The 14,954-nt window shown below is 41.6% G+C and overlaps 1 protein-coding gene across 1 annotated transcript; it reads left to right on the top strand.

The window, feature by feature from the left end:
- Window positions 1-625: 625 nt before the first annotated feature.
- On the top strand, window positions 626-12,964 carry LOC147880552 (uncharacterized). The gene is made up of 4 exons (XM_087371260.1): window positions 626-974; window positions 2,650-2,786; window positions 3,151-3,248; window positions 12,716-12,964. Exons 1-4 carry the CDS (start codon window positions 815-817, stop codon window positions 12,807-12,809), a joined length of 489 nt encoding a protein of 162 aa, XP_087227386.1. The 5' UTR covers window positions 626-814; the 3' UTR covers window positions 12,810-12,964.
- Window positions 12,965-14,954: the final 1,990 nt, after the last annotated feature.

The following is a 14,954-nucleotide window of genomic DNA, read 5'->3' as shown; positions in this document are numbered from 1 at the left end:
TGTATGTTTTTTAGTGAAAATTATTTTCCATGGGAAAGAACACTTTTCTTAACTTAAATCTACATTTTCAAGAATCGAAATTGAAAACGTTATTGAAATGTTGGAGGTTTGAAGCTTTAAATTTGCGCTCTTCGACTGTCAAATGTGAAGATGAGTTTCCAAAATTCGCCATTGACGTGGCATTTCCATGGACATGGGCACCGCTGAAAGTCGAGGCAAGGGGTGGGGATCCATTTTGCGCGTGAGTTGTCGAGGTGCACCATGAGAAAGATACGTGACAACTAGGAAAAGGCAGACTGACAAACACTAGAGGCTTGGAAAGTTGGACGAAGTGTGATAAAGCCTATAGAGAGAGGATTGACGGAAGGTTCGAGACGACGTTGACAAAAGGGAGACGGGGGGAAGCTTCGTAAAACGTGATGGACGTGGGCTGCATGGGGGACTGACAGACGGGATCTTTCGTGGGAATCTTTGGATACCTTGCCGGCTGCCGTAACGATAACTGCAGACTTCTGGAACACAACACACAGCTTGGGCAACACAAAACAAAACAGCATCTATCGCCAGATTCAGGCTCTCCTCTCACCTGCACCGGAACTCACTGTATCGCCTTCCCCTCTCCCTATCTCTCATCTTCACGCCATGGCAGTACCCGCTCTTATCCTCCTCCCTACCCACCCCCCTCACCCCCTCCTCCTTCCCATCCTCCCTTGCCTTCACCTTGGCTAGCCGCCTCGCCTTAATTCCCGCTTCCAAGCTGATCCGGGCCGCTCATCCTCTCGGCCTGCCCTTCATCATCACCTCGAACCCCTGTATGGCCGTCACTGTGCCTCTAGCTAACATCGTGCTCGTCGTGGTGGACGCCTCTTCCAAAACTCTGGATTGGGCTGGCCTCCTCCATGCCTACCGCTTCCTCGTTCAGCCTGGCGACAAGTTGGTCCTCCTCGGAGCTCTGGATCACATTCCTTCCCCTTGTACGTATGTTGCGACTCTGGATGGGATAAAAAAATAAGACCGATTCAAACCGGATCTGTCATTCTGTCTATTCTTAAGGGATTTACTGTCGCTAGTTTTTTACTTCCAGTCCATAGAACGAAGGAACGCTCAAGAGGAGCCATTCCTTGTGTATTGAAGTACTGCATTCGTTGCGCGCCGTAAAGAAGAATAACTTGATAACTTGTAAAGCTAGCGTAGAAAGATGGACAGTGAGAGCGATAATTCTGGCCGCTGTGAAGCCAGTTTGCTACATTTCTTATCGTCTGCTTGGACGAAGCTGGTTCTTAGAACTAGGTGGACCTCTCTTCAGGACTTTCTGGTTATGGACAGCGGCATCCGGAGCTGATCAGATGACCTGTTGCTATCTTTAAATCAGCTGCATAAATTAATGAAGAGGTGGTCACACAAGGAATCCTCGTCCATGACATCAGGTCGGAAGGTTGTCAATAGTTTGACTAAGCTTATTATACACAGACGGTCAAAAGAATACACTTGGAACTAGCTAGTTTCGTTTTGAGAGGATCTTCAAGCTAACTTTCAGTGGTTCCCTGACAAAATACAAATAATGGATGCCCAGAACGAAAATGGATGTAGAGTTTACAGTAGAAATGGCCCCTGTAAGTTGCGCTCTTAATGAATTCCTTTCAACATTGACAGCAATTTGACTGCAACTTTGGCACAATCTTGAAATCTTGTGGAGCTTGGCACCACTGTACTTTCAACTCTTAAGGCCTGGCTGTCATGCATCTAGGTCACTGGTAAGTAGTATGAAGAGAAAATGGACCTGGTAAGTGCTTGGTAAGTGAAGCTTTGCCATGGAATGATGAAATCCTGGTTTACTGTGCTTTATGTTTCCAAGCTCAGGAATCAACGAGAGTGTCCCACTAAGATACAAAGAGACCAATCAAAAATGATAAGTAGGAAGCCATCAAGTACCCTATTTTTAAACTGATGTGTCTTTATTCCAATGTTTGGAGTTTAAAGAGTAAAATGAATCTTGTTCTTCCTGCAAGTTCGTGAGGCAACGCAGATGATGATAGGAGCAGAGGCTTCAATAGGGATTGAGATTGCACAAATGAATACAAATTTAATGGCATACTATGACAACCCATGTGCAGGCACTGTCGAGTCTTTTACAAGTGTTCAATCCCTTATTTAACTGATAATAGCAGGAGGAGCATTGGGCACATACTTTTTGTGATAAGCATATGAACTTCAGAGGGCGGAGCTTGAGGAATTATGCAGTACTAGAATAGAATGCAGGACTGCTTAGGATCACCCCGACTTGCTGAACAGAATGAGAATGGATGCCTTATTATGTGGCACACGTAATCAAAAGCAAAGACTTAGTTCCTTATGTTGAAGTAGGGCAACTTCGTTTTTTAGATAAATCACGCATGACCGATATATTCTAGTATTACAAATGTATATGTTTGATTAATAGAAGTTCACTTTTTTGCAAAAACATAAGTTTACAGACTGGAGTAACTTTAGTCCTGGAACGATTTGTATTGGATATCTCGATGCTTCACATTTGTTTAAAACCTAATCAAAGGATAGTTTCCATGGAAAAAAGAGTTGCAGTTTTTGCGTAAGCATGCATCATGGTACCATTCAAGGTCTTCGGCATCTAAATTGTTGTCGTTATTCCAGTGGGACCAAAGAAGGCGTCTTTGGAAAATACTTTTGGTGCAACAAACGAGAAGGCACTGGCAAGGGAGCTCAGTCGGATATCTGAGACCTACGAGACTACAATTCATCCATTGGCCGAATTTTGTGACAGGAGACAGGTCTCTCTCTCTCTCTCTCTCTCCGCCCCTCCCAAAAAAAGAAAAAGGAAAAGAAAATAGGCGAAAGAAAAGAACACCAGTTTTTCACCTTTCCTTATTGCTAGAGATGCCTCAGGGTTGCTGCAGGTTAATTGGGACTGTGGACTTTCTGTGTTTCACTTTCAAACAAAAGGGGGCCTCAATTGGAGAGGCATTAATGGTTGCTTTTCAGACTAAACAGTGATGGACAACGGTTTTAAATGTTTGAAGTTTGGCCTGGCATTTCCATGGCGGGCACTGCACAGCAAATGCCTTTTATTGAATTGCAAAATGTAGATGATGGTAAAGGAAGATGATATGCTGACGTTATCTGCTGTTGTTACAGGTCCTACTTGAGTTCATGATTGAGCCTGGGAAATCTACGAAGGAGATCCTGCTAAAGAAGGCTGCTGAACTTCACCCTAGGTGCATAGTTCTAGACAGGTTAGTTGGACGCAAATCCATTTTTATGTCAACTAAGTTTGAAAAGAAGAGAAGATTATATTAATGGAAGTTTTTCGGTGTCTTTAGTTTATTCCTCACTTCTATTTTTTGTATAATTATATTTATCCTCTCAGACTGAGTTATGCAAACATCTTATGTCTTTGAAGCTCCATATGTAGAGTTACAGCTGGAAAGAGCATCTCCTTAGGTTGGTGACTTGTACGGTTGTAGTTTTTCCCTGAACATGATTAGTGCATAAACAATTAGTCCATGATATCCGTGCAATAGAGCAGCCTTTTTTGCTGTGGGTGTAATTCAAATTAAAAGATACATGTGTCAGCATTCGATCTAGTTTTGTCTATTGTTCTTCTTCCTACTTGTGATGTACAAGGGCTATATTTTAGGAGGCGTGCATTAGTATGTTCGAATGATATCATTCTCGTAACATCCAATTCAATTGCAAAAGGAAACTACCTACAAGTATCCAGGTTCACCTCCCAGCCATCTACACCCTGCACAACAAGGTTTCTGTGCCATAGTTACCGATAATGGCGTTTCATCTTATGGAACATCCGAAAAGATCCGGAAAGGCGCTCCTGAAGGAAGGGGGCACAGGAATGCCTGGAACGGCCCTAGAACGTCTGCAAAGGTGGAAGTGGGGGAATGCATTCCAGGAATGTGCGGGCCTGGTAAAACCGTGGCAAATGCTTGTTTTCACTGCTAGATTCTGTGTTTTTCTGTGCGCCTGGCTTCTACCACTCCCTTTTGAAGCTCCTACACTCCTCTCAACCTACCCACTCAGCCCCTTTCTAAGACCCTTAGCCCCCTCTTCTCTCAGCCCCTTCTCCATTATTGTGGCCTGGCATCTCTAGTGCCAGAAGACTAGATTTCTCATAGCTCACTTGCTTGAGCCTCACCAATATATACCCGATTACCAAGAGGTTTCTCCTCCTCCAGGATACACTCCATTGCATGAGCCACATTATGTGCACACACGTAGATCTAGAACACATAAGTTCGAGAAATACACAGCTAAATCGACGTGTATATACTGTGCTTCAGATTATAGTATAACCCACACAGGCATATGGCTGACCTTTCTACTGCTGCAGATCTAGTACCAAAAGGGGGCCTCTCTGCTGCTATACCTTTTGCATTCCTCTTACCATTTGCTCTACAAAAGGGGCTCTGTGAGGACCGCATAACAAAGGGCCTCTATGTAGTGTGAAGCAGGGCCAATCTGCCTCCCCCTTCTCCCTTGCCGACCACCAGCTAGCTCAGAGGCCAACCACGTATAGGCCAGCCAAGTCACTGCAGAGTCCCACTCAGACTGAGGTAGTGTGGCGATGCCATTAATGCTCAAAGGTGATTGGTTCGACTTAGCTAGTCAGAGTGCTTTTGGCACTACTACGCTAGCCGATTTTAGACTAGCCAATCACCTCAGCGCATGAATGGAGCCTCTTTGCTCCAGACGTCTACGCGGAACTCTCCAGTCAGTTATTTGCCTGGCCCAAAGGCGGCCCTTTAGTCTGGTTCTTGTCTTAGGGCCAAAGGTGGCCCCTTGGTCTAGTTATTTTCTTAGCCCCATAGCCCTACGACATCCCTCCCTGCATGCCCCATTTGATGGGCCCTCCAAGCTCTATGGAGGCGTCTCCCTTTGCTGCGTTTGTGGCCACTGGGACCCAGATCAGTCCTGATTCACTGCCCACATGGATGCCCTTGTGCAATCCATGTGGCTTCTTTCTCTTGCTCCAGATTTGAGTGGAGCACCTGACAATCCTCCATCAAGCTCATTGCTTGGCAACCCTACCCCATACTTGTTGTAAGCATCACTTCCCCTTGTCCTTTTCAGATGGGGCCTCACATGCAGGAGTGGACCCGGACCCTCATTCTCTGACACCATCTCTCAATGACTTAATGTGGTTCGAATGAGACCCTCTAGAAGACACTTACGAATACATCGAAGGCATCCTCCAAATTTGTTCCACATACCCACACATCTTATAGCTTCAAATTTCCTATTGTCTAACAATTTGGCACAAGGTAAGGACATTTAAGTCAGTGCCATGAAGAAGAAATCACTTCTCTGGCTATGTCCTCAAAGTCAAACATGTAACTATAGAAAAATGAATTAACATACATAATCCTCTCTCTTAGGTGATAGTATGATGCAAGCTTGGGGTCCTATGAGTAAGAGATTAATGGTAAGCTTCAATGAGTAAGCTTCCTCTCGACACTCTCTAACTTCAGACTCGAGAATTGTGAAAGGGATGCACATCGTGAATGCCAGTATGAATGCTAATGTGTATCTGTGGAGCCTCTAGATATCTATGTGAAACCAAGCTTGAATCACCATTTCATTGTGTCTATTGGTGGACAAGTGGAAGTGTACTCAAGGTCAAACATCCATCTTAGGTAGGTATATAAACTTAAGTGTCTTAACACCATCAAGAAAAAATGATTTATAATAGTATGATGCAGGCTTAGGGTTCTAAGTGTAAGGTAAGCTCTAGTGAGTACTCTTCCTCTCGGTCCCCTCTAACTTTAGAGAGAATTGTCACAAGGATGGATGCTTGCATGAACGCTAGTGTGTCTGTGTGTGGAGCCTCTAGATATCTATGTAAATCCAAGCTTGGATGAAGAAAATGTGGACTACTTTTAGATTAGCCTTCTCCTTTAGTGCGAGCTTGTCTTGACAAAAACTCGATACGATGACCTTTGTATAAATGGAGGCTCAAGTATGTGTGGGTGTGTGGATTTGTATTTGTGAAAGCTTACGTTTATACTGTGGTCTACACCCATGGTTGGGTGCTGGTGACATCGATGGGGATGTCATACTAGCCAGTCCTCCCTACTATGCATGATGGAGTTTATGGTTTTCAACCTTATGAGTGACTATCATGAGATTGAAACTGCACTATGTATTATTTTTAGAGGATGAGTTTGGGCATGTTCCAACTTCGTGGATTCATCTAGATATATGCAGAACCAAGCTTGAATCACCATTTCACAGCGTCACTTGGTGGACAAGCGGAAGTGATACTCTAGATCCAAGGACTAGCTAGGTCCATCGTAAGGCATCTCAAGGTTTTGTTACTACAATATCTACCAAAATCTCTTGATTATAATGTGTGGCCCTCGAAGGTGTAAAGTAGGCCTAAACTTGCATGAGCAAAATGTAGAGTATCCCTCATTATGGGGTGACAATTGTTGAGATATCGAGCTCCACTCGTGATATGCCAGGGTGACCGTTGTGCATTTATGTCACCGACTTGTTAGCTGCAGATGCGGTTGGTACACCGCCCATGAATAATAGCTGGATGACAGCTATCTTTATATACTCTAGTTAGTGGCTCGATTAGTATGCCACCTAGGTTAGCTGAGTTTGGTTTGAGACCCACATATAGGGTTCATCTATTCCTTTTGTACTAAGAGAGAGTTCTTTTGGCTTTCACAACCAAGGAGAGGAAAACTGTTTTTAGCCTCCACCTTTGTGTGTATTCCCCCATTGTGTATGTGAGAAAGCCGCAAGTGAGACTCCTTACTTCTCTCCCACTCTCTTCACATGGTATCAGAGCTTGGTTTGTGGTAAGGAACTCAAGGAAGCAAACCAAGTTCGCGGTGTCTTGGTAAGAGGATCAGTGTTGCTTTTCTTTTTCGAGTTTGGGAGCAAATCATTGCAGGTAGCACAGCCGAAAAGTGCAAGAGTCACTGTCTCAGATTGGGATGCCCTTCGCAGTGTGGCGAGAGGGTAGTATATGTTGCGTTTCGAGGCCCGTTTTGGTGGTGGAAGTTTTTTGCAAGCACTCAGAAAAGTGCCCTGTTTTTGCTGTGCGACCATTGTTCCGCAGGTTGGTGAAAAGTTGCCGCAGAAATTGCATCGTATGCCTGTGCGCAGAGATATTGGGAGTGACAGAATCATTCTTATTGCCTGTTGATGCGAAATCGTCACTAGGAAGTGACTGTGTGGTCAAATACCACTTTCGTCAGTTTTGTAGATTTGCCCTTGTGAGGCAGAAGTTTTGTAGTTTGCAGTGACAGAATGTTCTGTAATGGCGTCTGATGCTCTTTCACAGATAGTTACTGAAAAGATTGACAAGAACAACTTCCAAGCATGGAAGTTTAGAATGACGAATTTCCTTAAGGGAAAAGGCTATTGGGAGTTCATTACTGGAGTTGAACAAGAACCAATTATTCCTAATGTTCCCAATCAATAGGAGTTGCAAGCATTTAAAGGATGGCATGAGAGAGCCAGAAAATTTATGTGCTGGCTATCTATCAATATTTCAGATTCTATGATTGTGCATATTCAGGATGCAAGCACGCCGAAGGAGGCGTGGGATACTTTGACAAAAATGTACAGCACAAATACGCAAGCCAAGAAAATGCAGCTCAAGCAAGAGTTGCATAATGTGCAGAGAGAAAATATGAGCATCAATGACTACCACATGAAGGTGAAGAAGATTGTAGATGCACTTGCTTCCATTGGGTCGCTAGTGGAAGATGATGATTTAGTTTCTGTAACCTTGAATGGTCTAGGAAAGGATTATGTACAGTTCCGGACATCCATTGCCGTCTGTGAAAAATTTCCTGATTTTGAGGAGTTGATTGCTCTTCTAATTTCTGAAGAGCAGAGAAATGGTGGTGCATCTTCTTCAGGAGGAACTTCGAAAGAAACTATCTTCTACTCAAATGCTGGAAGAGGTAGAGGCAGAGGTAGAGCAGGCCGATCTGGAGGCCGTGGCAGAAATGAGAATATGCAGCAAATTCAAGAAAACCAGTCCTATGGAGGAGGACATGGTAACCTTAGAGGCAGGGGGAGCCAAAGAGGTCGTGGTGGATGGCAGAGAGGCCAAAATGCAAACAGTAATGTTGAATGCTACTACTCCGGTAAAATGGGTCATATGGCTAAAGACTGCCATAAAAAGCAGAATGACATTATAAATGGAAAATTGTAGCAAGGCAATTATGCATCCTCTAGTAGACAGGGTGATTGCAGAAATGAGCATTTGTTTATGGTGCAGCACATGACCAATTCTGTGACAAGTGCAGAAGAAAGCAATGATGTGTGGTATGTTGACCCAAGTGCATCAAACCACATGACAGGTCATGCAGAATGGATGCAGGATGCAAGGAAAATAGAAAGATCAGGATTTGTGGAGACTGGTGATGATACTACACATCCTATTGTGCAGATTGGTAAAATTCCTTTGTCTATGTAGGACGGTAAAAAGAAATACCTGTCTGATGTATTTCATGTCCCGAATATCACCAAGAACCTGGTTTCTGTTGGTCAAATGGTTGAGTAGGGCTTGCAGGTCAGATTTAATCCTCATGGATGCTTTGTTGAGGATATGAAAAATAAAGGTCGCTTGATAGAAAAAGGGAAGAAGAAGGGCAGGATGTTTACGTTGGATGCAGACATGCCTGAATTGAATGCAGTTATGTTTGCACATGGGACCGGTGTAGTTGCAGATATTGATATCTGGCATAAACGCATTAGTCATGTTAATGTACATCGACTTAAATTAATGCAGGCCCAAAATATTATTGCAGGATTGCCTAAGTTCAAGGTTGTAGAAATGCATAAAGTATGTGAAGCCTGTCAATTTGGAAAACAGGCAAGGAAACCATTTCCTAGACATGTTCAAGAGAGTAAGAGGCCATTGGAATTAATCCACTCTGATGTGTGGACTACTAAAGCTGCATCTGTTGGATTCTGTCATTATTTTGTCACTTTTATTGATGACTACAGCAGAAAAGTTTGGGTGTATTTTATGAAAAAGAAAAGTGAAGTGTTTGGGCATTTCAAAGCTTTTAAAGCTATGGTTGAAAAAAAAACAGACTTGCAAATAAAATGCCTAAGGTCAGATGGAGAGGGAGAGTACCTCTCAAATGAGTTTGCAAGGTTCCTGCAGGAGCATGGCATAAAGCAGCGATATTCATGCAGTCATACCCCACAGCAAAATGGACTTGCAGAAAGGAAAAACAAGCATATTGGAGAGGTATCTCTTGCCATGCTCAACGAAAAAGACCTGCCAGATTATTATTGGGCTGAAGCAGTTGCTACATCAGTCTACATAATGAACAGGACTCCCACTGCAGCAATACATGGCATGACGCCAAAGGAGAGGTATACTAGTAGGAAACCAGATATTTCTCATTTGAAAGTTTTTGGTTGCATTGCCTATGTTCATGTGCCAGATGAGTTGAGATCCAAGTTGGATCCAAAAGCTAAGAAGTGCATCTTTGTTGGTTATTCTCTGCAGCAGAAAGGTTATAGATGCTATAACCCTTCTACTCGTAAGTTTACAGTGAGCAGAGATGTTGTTTTTGATGAGATGAGCAACTGGTATAAATGAGTAAATGTGATTGATGATGTAGATGCACAAAATGGTAATGCTGCACAGAATTCATAGCAGCAATCACAAAATATTAGTGGACCTGTAGTGTCCTCTAGCGGTGGTTCACATACTTCACCATGGATAGGCAGATTTGGATCAGGAGAATCTCCTCAAAGCAATGCAGATAGTGGTATGCAAGTATCACGAGAAGGAAAAGAGAAAGTAGATCTGCCCATGGTTGATGTGAATGCAGGTCATTCTTATGTGGATGGTGAATCTAGTGGCTCCAGAACAGAGCCTTGATGATGAGTTGGGTATTCCTTCTATTGTTACACCTAGAGTAAGGAAGACAAGGGATGTTTTGAGAGCACCTAGTAGTGAGCCTATTTTGCACAGGTCTACCAGAGTTAAGTATCTTGTGGATAGGTTAAAATATGATGGATTTACAGCCATTCACTATGCCTATATGGTCAAAGTGATACAAGAACCAGAACCCACTTCTTTTGAGCAAGCCATGGGAAAAGAAAAATGGGAGAAAGCCATGCATGAAGAAATGGATGCCTTGGAAGCAAATGCTACATGGGAATTGGTGCCTTTACCTAAAGATAAGAATGCAATTGGCTGCAAGTGGGTTTATAAGGTGAAGCACAATGCAGATGGTTCTGTGAGCAGATACAAGGCAAGATTAGTTAAGGGGTATGCACAGACATATGGCATTGATTATGAAGAAACATTCAGTCCGGTTGCAAGGATGGCAATTGTAAGAGCAGTCATTGCTATGCCTGCATCAAAGGGATGGTCTTTACATCAGATGGATGTAAAGAATGCTTTCTTGCATGGTGATTTGCAAGAAGAGGTCTATATGGAGTAGCCACCAGGTTATGTGCATGCTGTTCATCCTGAGTTTGTTTGCAGGTTGAAGAAAGCCTTGTATGGCTTGAAGCAAGCACCGAGAGCATGGTCTAACAAGATAGGACAGTATCTTGTTACTATTGGCTTTCAGATTTCCATGGCAGATTTCCAGAGAAAGGCATTATGCTGCTTGTCATTTATGTTGATGATCATCATAGGTGATAGTGATGAAGATATCCTTCATGTGAAAATGCTATCGAAGCAAAAGTTTGAGATGAAGGATTTGGGAGAGTTGCGTTACTTCTTAGGCATTGAGGTGATTAGATCCACAAGTGGGATATGGCTCTTGCAGAGGCAGTATGGATTGGATATGATGTCCAAATATGGGATGACAGGATGTAAGCCTATTTCAGTTCCTTTGGAGCAGAATGTGAAGCTGAGCGCAGATGGAGGTGAGCTTTTGGAAGACCCTACTATGTACAGACGCATAGTAGGAAGTTTGATTTATATGACTATTACCAGGCCAGATTTGAGCTATGCTGTTGGGTTGGTAAGTCAGTTTATGCAGGCTCCAAGGAAGCCGCATTTGGATGTGGCTAGACGCATAATAAGGTATGTGAATTCCACATTGCAGTATGGACTATTTTATGAGACTGGGGTTTAGATACAATTGCATGGATACACTGATGTTGATTGGGCTGGTAGTATTTCTGATAGACGATCTACTAGTGGATATGTGTTTTCTTTTGGGAGTGCTGCAGTCACTTGGAGCAGCAAGAAACAGCCTACAGTTGCCTTGTCGAGCACAGAGGCTGAATACAGGGGTGGAGTAATGGCTGCATGTGAGGTAGCTTGGTTGCGTAAGCTACTTTATGATATGCATTAGTCTACAGATGGGCAAGTTGTCATTTATTGTGACAACATGAGCAGAAATAACCCAGTCTATTATGCTAGAACAAAGCACATTGAGCTGCATTATCACTATGTGCGGGAGAAGGTTCTAGTAGGTTTTATTGATCTAGTTTATGTCAGTGCAAAGGATCAAGTAGCTAACATATTCATGAAGGCATTGGGCGTAGAGAAGCTGTGCAAGTTCAGAGACCTGCTTGGTGTGTAGGAATTGGGATTGAGCTCGAGGGGGAGTGTTGAGATATCGAGCTCCACTCGTGATATGCCAGGGTGACCGTTGTGCATTTATATCACCGACTTGTTAGCTGCAGATGCGGTTGGTACACCGCCCATGAATAATAGCTGGATGATAGCTATCTTTATGTATTCTAGTTAGTGGCTCAGTTAGTATGCCACCTAGGTTAGCTGAGTTTGGTTTGAGACCCACATATAGGGTTCATCTATTCCTTTTGTACTAAGAGAGAGTTCTTTTGGCTTTCACAACTAAGAAGAGGAAAATTGTTTTCAGCCTCCACCTTTGTGTGTATTCCCCCATTTTGTATGTGAGAAAGCTGCAAGTGAGACTCCTTATTTCTCTCCCACTCTTCACAACAATCAGTTCGTGTTATTGAGCCATGCTAAGAAGAAATCAAATTCATCCACACACACAATAATAGCACTTACTATTACCTTGATGGCTACTTTATGTCAGTCTTGAACTCCTAAAGAAGTCACAAGTGGTCAGCTCGCTGAATGGGGTTTGGGAACAAGGGGGTCATTGAAAGAGCCCTTAAGGAGCCTTGAAGGCACACATAGGATCTTGTGTGGAATTTCATGGGCACTTTAGTGGCTAATGTCTTGAGGTTTGAATGTTTCTTTATTCTGTTTTACTGGATGGAGTTTTTCAAGTCTATGAAAAAACAAGGGGAGAGAGAGGAGGAAACTTTAAGTTAGTCTCCCCTGCGACATTTTATTAGGAGACCAATGCACACATATAATTTACATCTAGTGGGCTTGTGGTTGTGAATTAAGAGGTCTACTTGAGCATTTATTTGGATCAAGGTAGTCTTCATTTGGAATAGTGATTGCTTTTATGGAATTGCATTTCTTGATTTGCAATAATGAATGGAATTTTTGACTAAAGGAGTGGCTTCTTGTTAAAGAATGGACATGTCCCTTCATATTGAAGATGGCCTAGGATCTACTATTAGAGTGTTGGCAACTCTTTCAAAATTTGTTTAATACCTTTTTAAGCTCCATATAAACACATTTATTATTACAATGGATTGTCTATTTTTCATATTATGTGATGGATATTATATAGATAATATTTGGACTTAGATGTGATTTTGAAACCGACAATCCTTTTTTTACAATGTGTAGGCAATTCAAAAAGCAGAAGGCATACTATGCACGTAACTTAGTTGGTGATGTTCGGCTTATGAACAAGAAGGGCGAAAGCTCTATACTGAGGTGAACAAGAAGGGCAAAAAATGTATACTGACATAGTAAATTACATATATGTACAAAAGTCTTCTTTAGAATTCAAGTTATTGTCATGTCTCTCAGTATCCATGTACAAAGTTGCTATGAGGTTTTGTACAAATCAAGGCCATGAGGTATGTCCTACAATCATGCCATAAAATCCCATTTTAAAAAATGAATCGTAAAGTAAAATTGTTTCGATAATTAAAATGCTTGAAATTGTAGCGAAGCTTCATTTCTTCTTCATTCTTGTCTCTATTCTTTTGTCTAAGCAAATAATAGACTCTTCTTGAGCTTGTATCATGATAATCTCCTTTGCTTTTAATTCTTGAGGAAATTTTTAAATTTCTAATGAGCAAAGTGAATAATATTGTTCTTAAGATTTTCATTTTATCACATTTTATTTTTGTATAGTTATCAATAATTAATAGTGATTGCTTTGCTTTGGTTATTTTGCATTGTGCATGGGAAAAAAAACCTTTGTAATTTATCCAATAAAATAGATGACCAGCTCATGATTAAGGAGAGCAAGGGATTTATTATTTTATGAGATGATTACTCAAATTTTTCATTACCATTTATATCTTCTTAATATGTAATTGCAAATCTATTACTCACACAAAGAAACTCATTTGAAACATTTCCTCACAGAATTTAGTGGATAGAAATATTGGTTTTCATATGTGAAATTATTGAATCCTTTTTTGCAATTATGGTATACGTACATATTTTTATTGTAATTTGTCTACACATGTGTGAGATTCAACATTATTGGTGTTTTCATTTGGACTCTATCTAGATCCTTCTGTCACACAGGGATTCTACATGCATAGGGTATGCACATGCACATGCATAATGGGAAATTAACAAATTTATCCATATTCAGAACTATGTATTTTTTGTTGTCATTTGTCTGCATGCATGTGTGAGATTCCACATTGTTGGAGTGCATTTAGAGGCTGCCTAGATCTTTCACTCTCAGAGACATACCCCCATGGGACCGCCATGTAAAAACCCCATATAGCATGTGTGATCAAGGAGTATTAAAAAAAACCACTACCTACAGATTTTTATAACCTATATACACCCCTTCTGTAAATTTTGAGATTATTAAAGTATCCCTTATGTATTTAAAAAATCACTTTTTGAATAAAAAAGCCCTTATGTATGTATATTTTCTGTAACTACATAAAAATATAAAACCCCTTTCGTTGATTGCACATACTAACTTACATATTTCTTTGCGAACCCTCTAGGAGACACACACACTTGTGAGGTTTCACATTGTTGATTTTTCATTTAGAGCCTCTCTCTCTCTCTCTCTCTCTCTCTCTCTCTCTCTCTCTCTCATAGCTAGGAAAGAAGGGGGTGATCCAAAATATATTTCCTCTCCCACACCTTAGTTGATGTCCACTTTGAATGAGTAAGTCAATATGAAAGTTACTCAAATATAAGGGAAAGTAGTAATACAGTTCATGAAATGATAAAAGGTCACTCACAAGGATATGTAATTGAAAAAGCACAAGGAAATTAAGGAAGATGCCAAGAGGAAGAAAAGCACTCAATTCTAAGATGGGGGAAACTCCCAATGGATTACTAGTACCATGAAGGCTGCTTCCACATTTGCCATACAAATCTAAGGGAATCCATATCAAAGTCAACATGGAACTCTAGTCAAATGGCCATCTTTAATAGGGATGGTATGCATTCCATTGTTACTTTTGGACCGTGGAAGGGGAAATTTGAGTTTCTCAAACAAAGAATTGAGAGGCGCAAAGATCTGGATATCAGATGACTAAGCTCAACGACATGCATGCGCATGTGTGCATGCACACACACAAACGCACACACGCATGCACACACACGCACGCGCGCACGCATGCACACATGTCAATTTTCATGCCACGTCATAATTTACAAATAGAATTGTTGGAGTCTTTTACAGTGTACTGTTAGGATGGCTAAGAAAGGAGGGGGTAACCATGTACATGTCAAGGCTAAAAGGTTCATTGAGAACCATATTCATAAGAGGAAAGGGAGTGGAGAGAGAGAAGAAAGATAGGGAAGAGCGACACTAGTATATGAGAAGGATGGGCTAGGCATTTTAGCAAATGAGAACAAAGTATACATGATCTTA

This window comes from Dipteris shenzhenensis, chromosome 32 (assembly GCF_047967505.1).
Source record: "Dipteris shenzhenensis isolate YYH24624 ecotype China chromosome 32, Dip_SZ_1.0, whole genome shotgun sequence".
Lineage (NCBI taxonomy): Eukaryota > Viridiplantae > Streptophyta > Polypodiopsida > Gleicheniales > Dipteridaceae > Dipteris > Dipteris shenzhenensis.
Note: the sequence above shows the minus strand (reverse complement) of the source record. Positions and strands in the feature narration are given on the sequence as shown.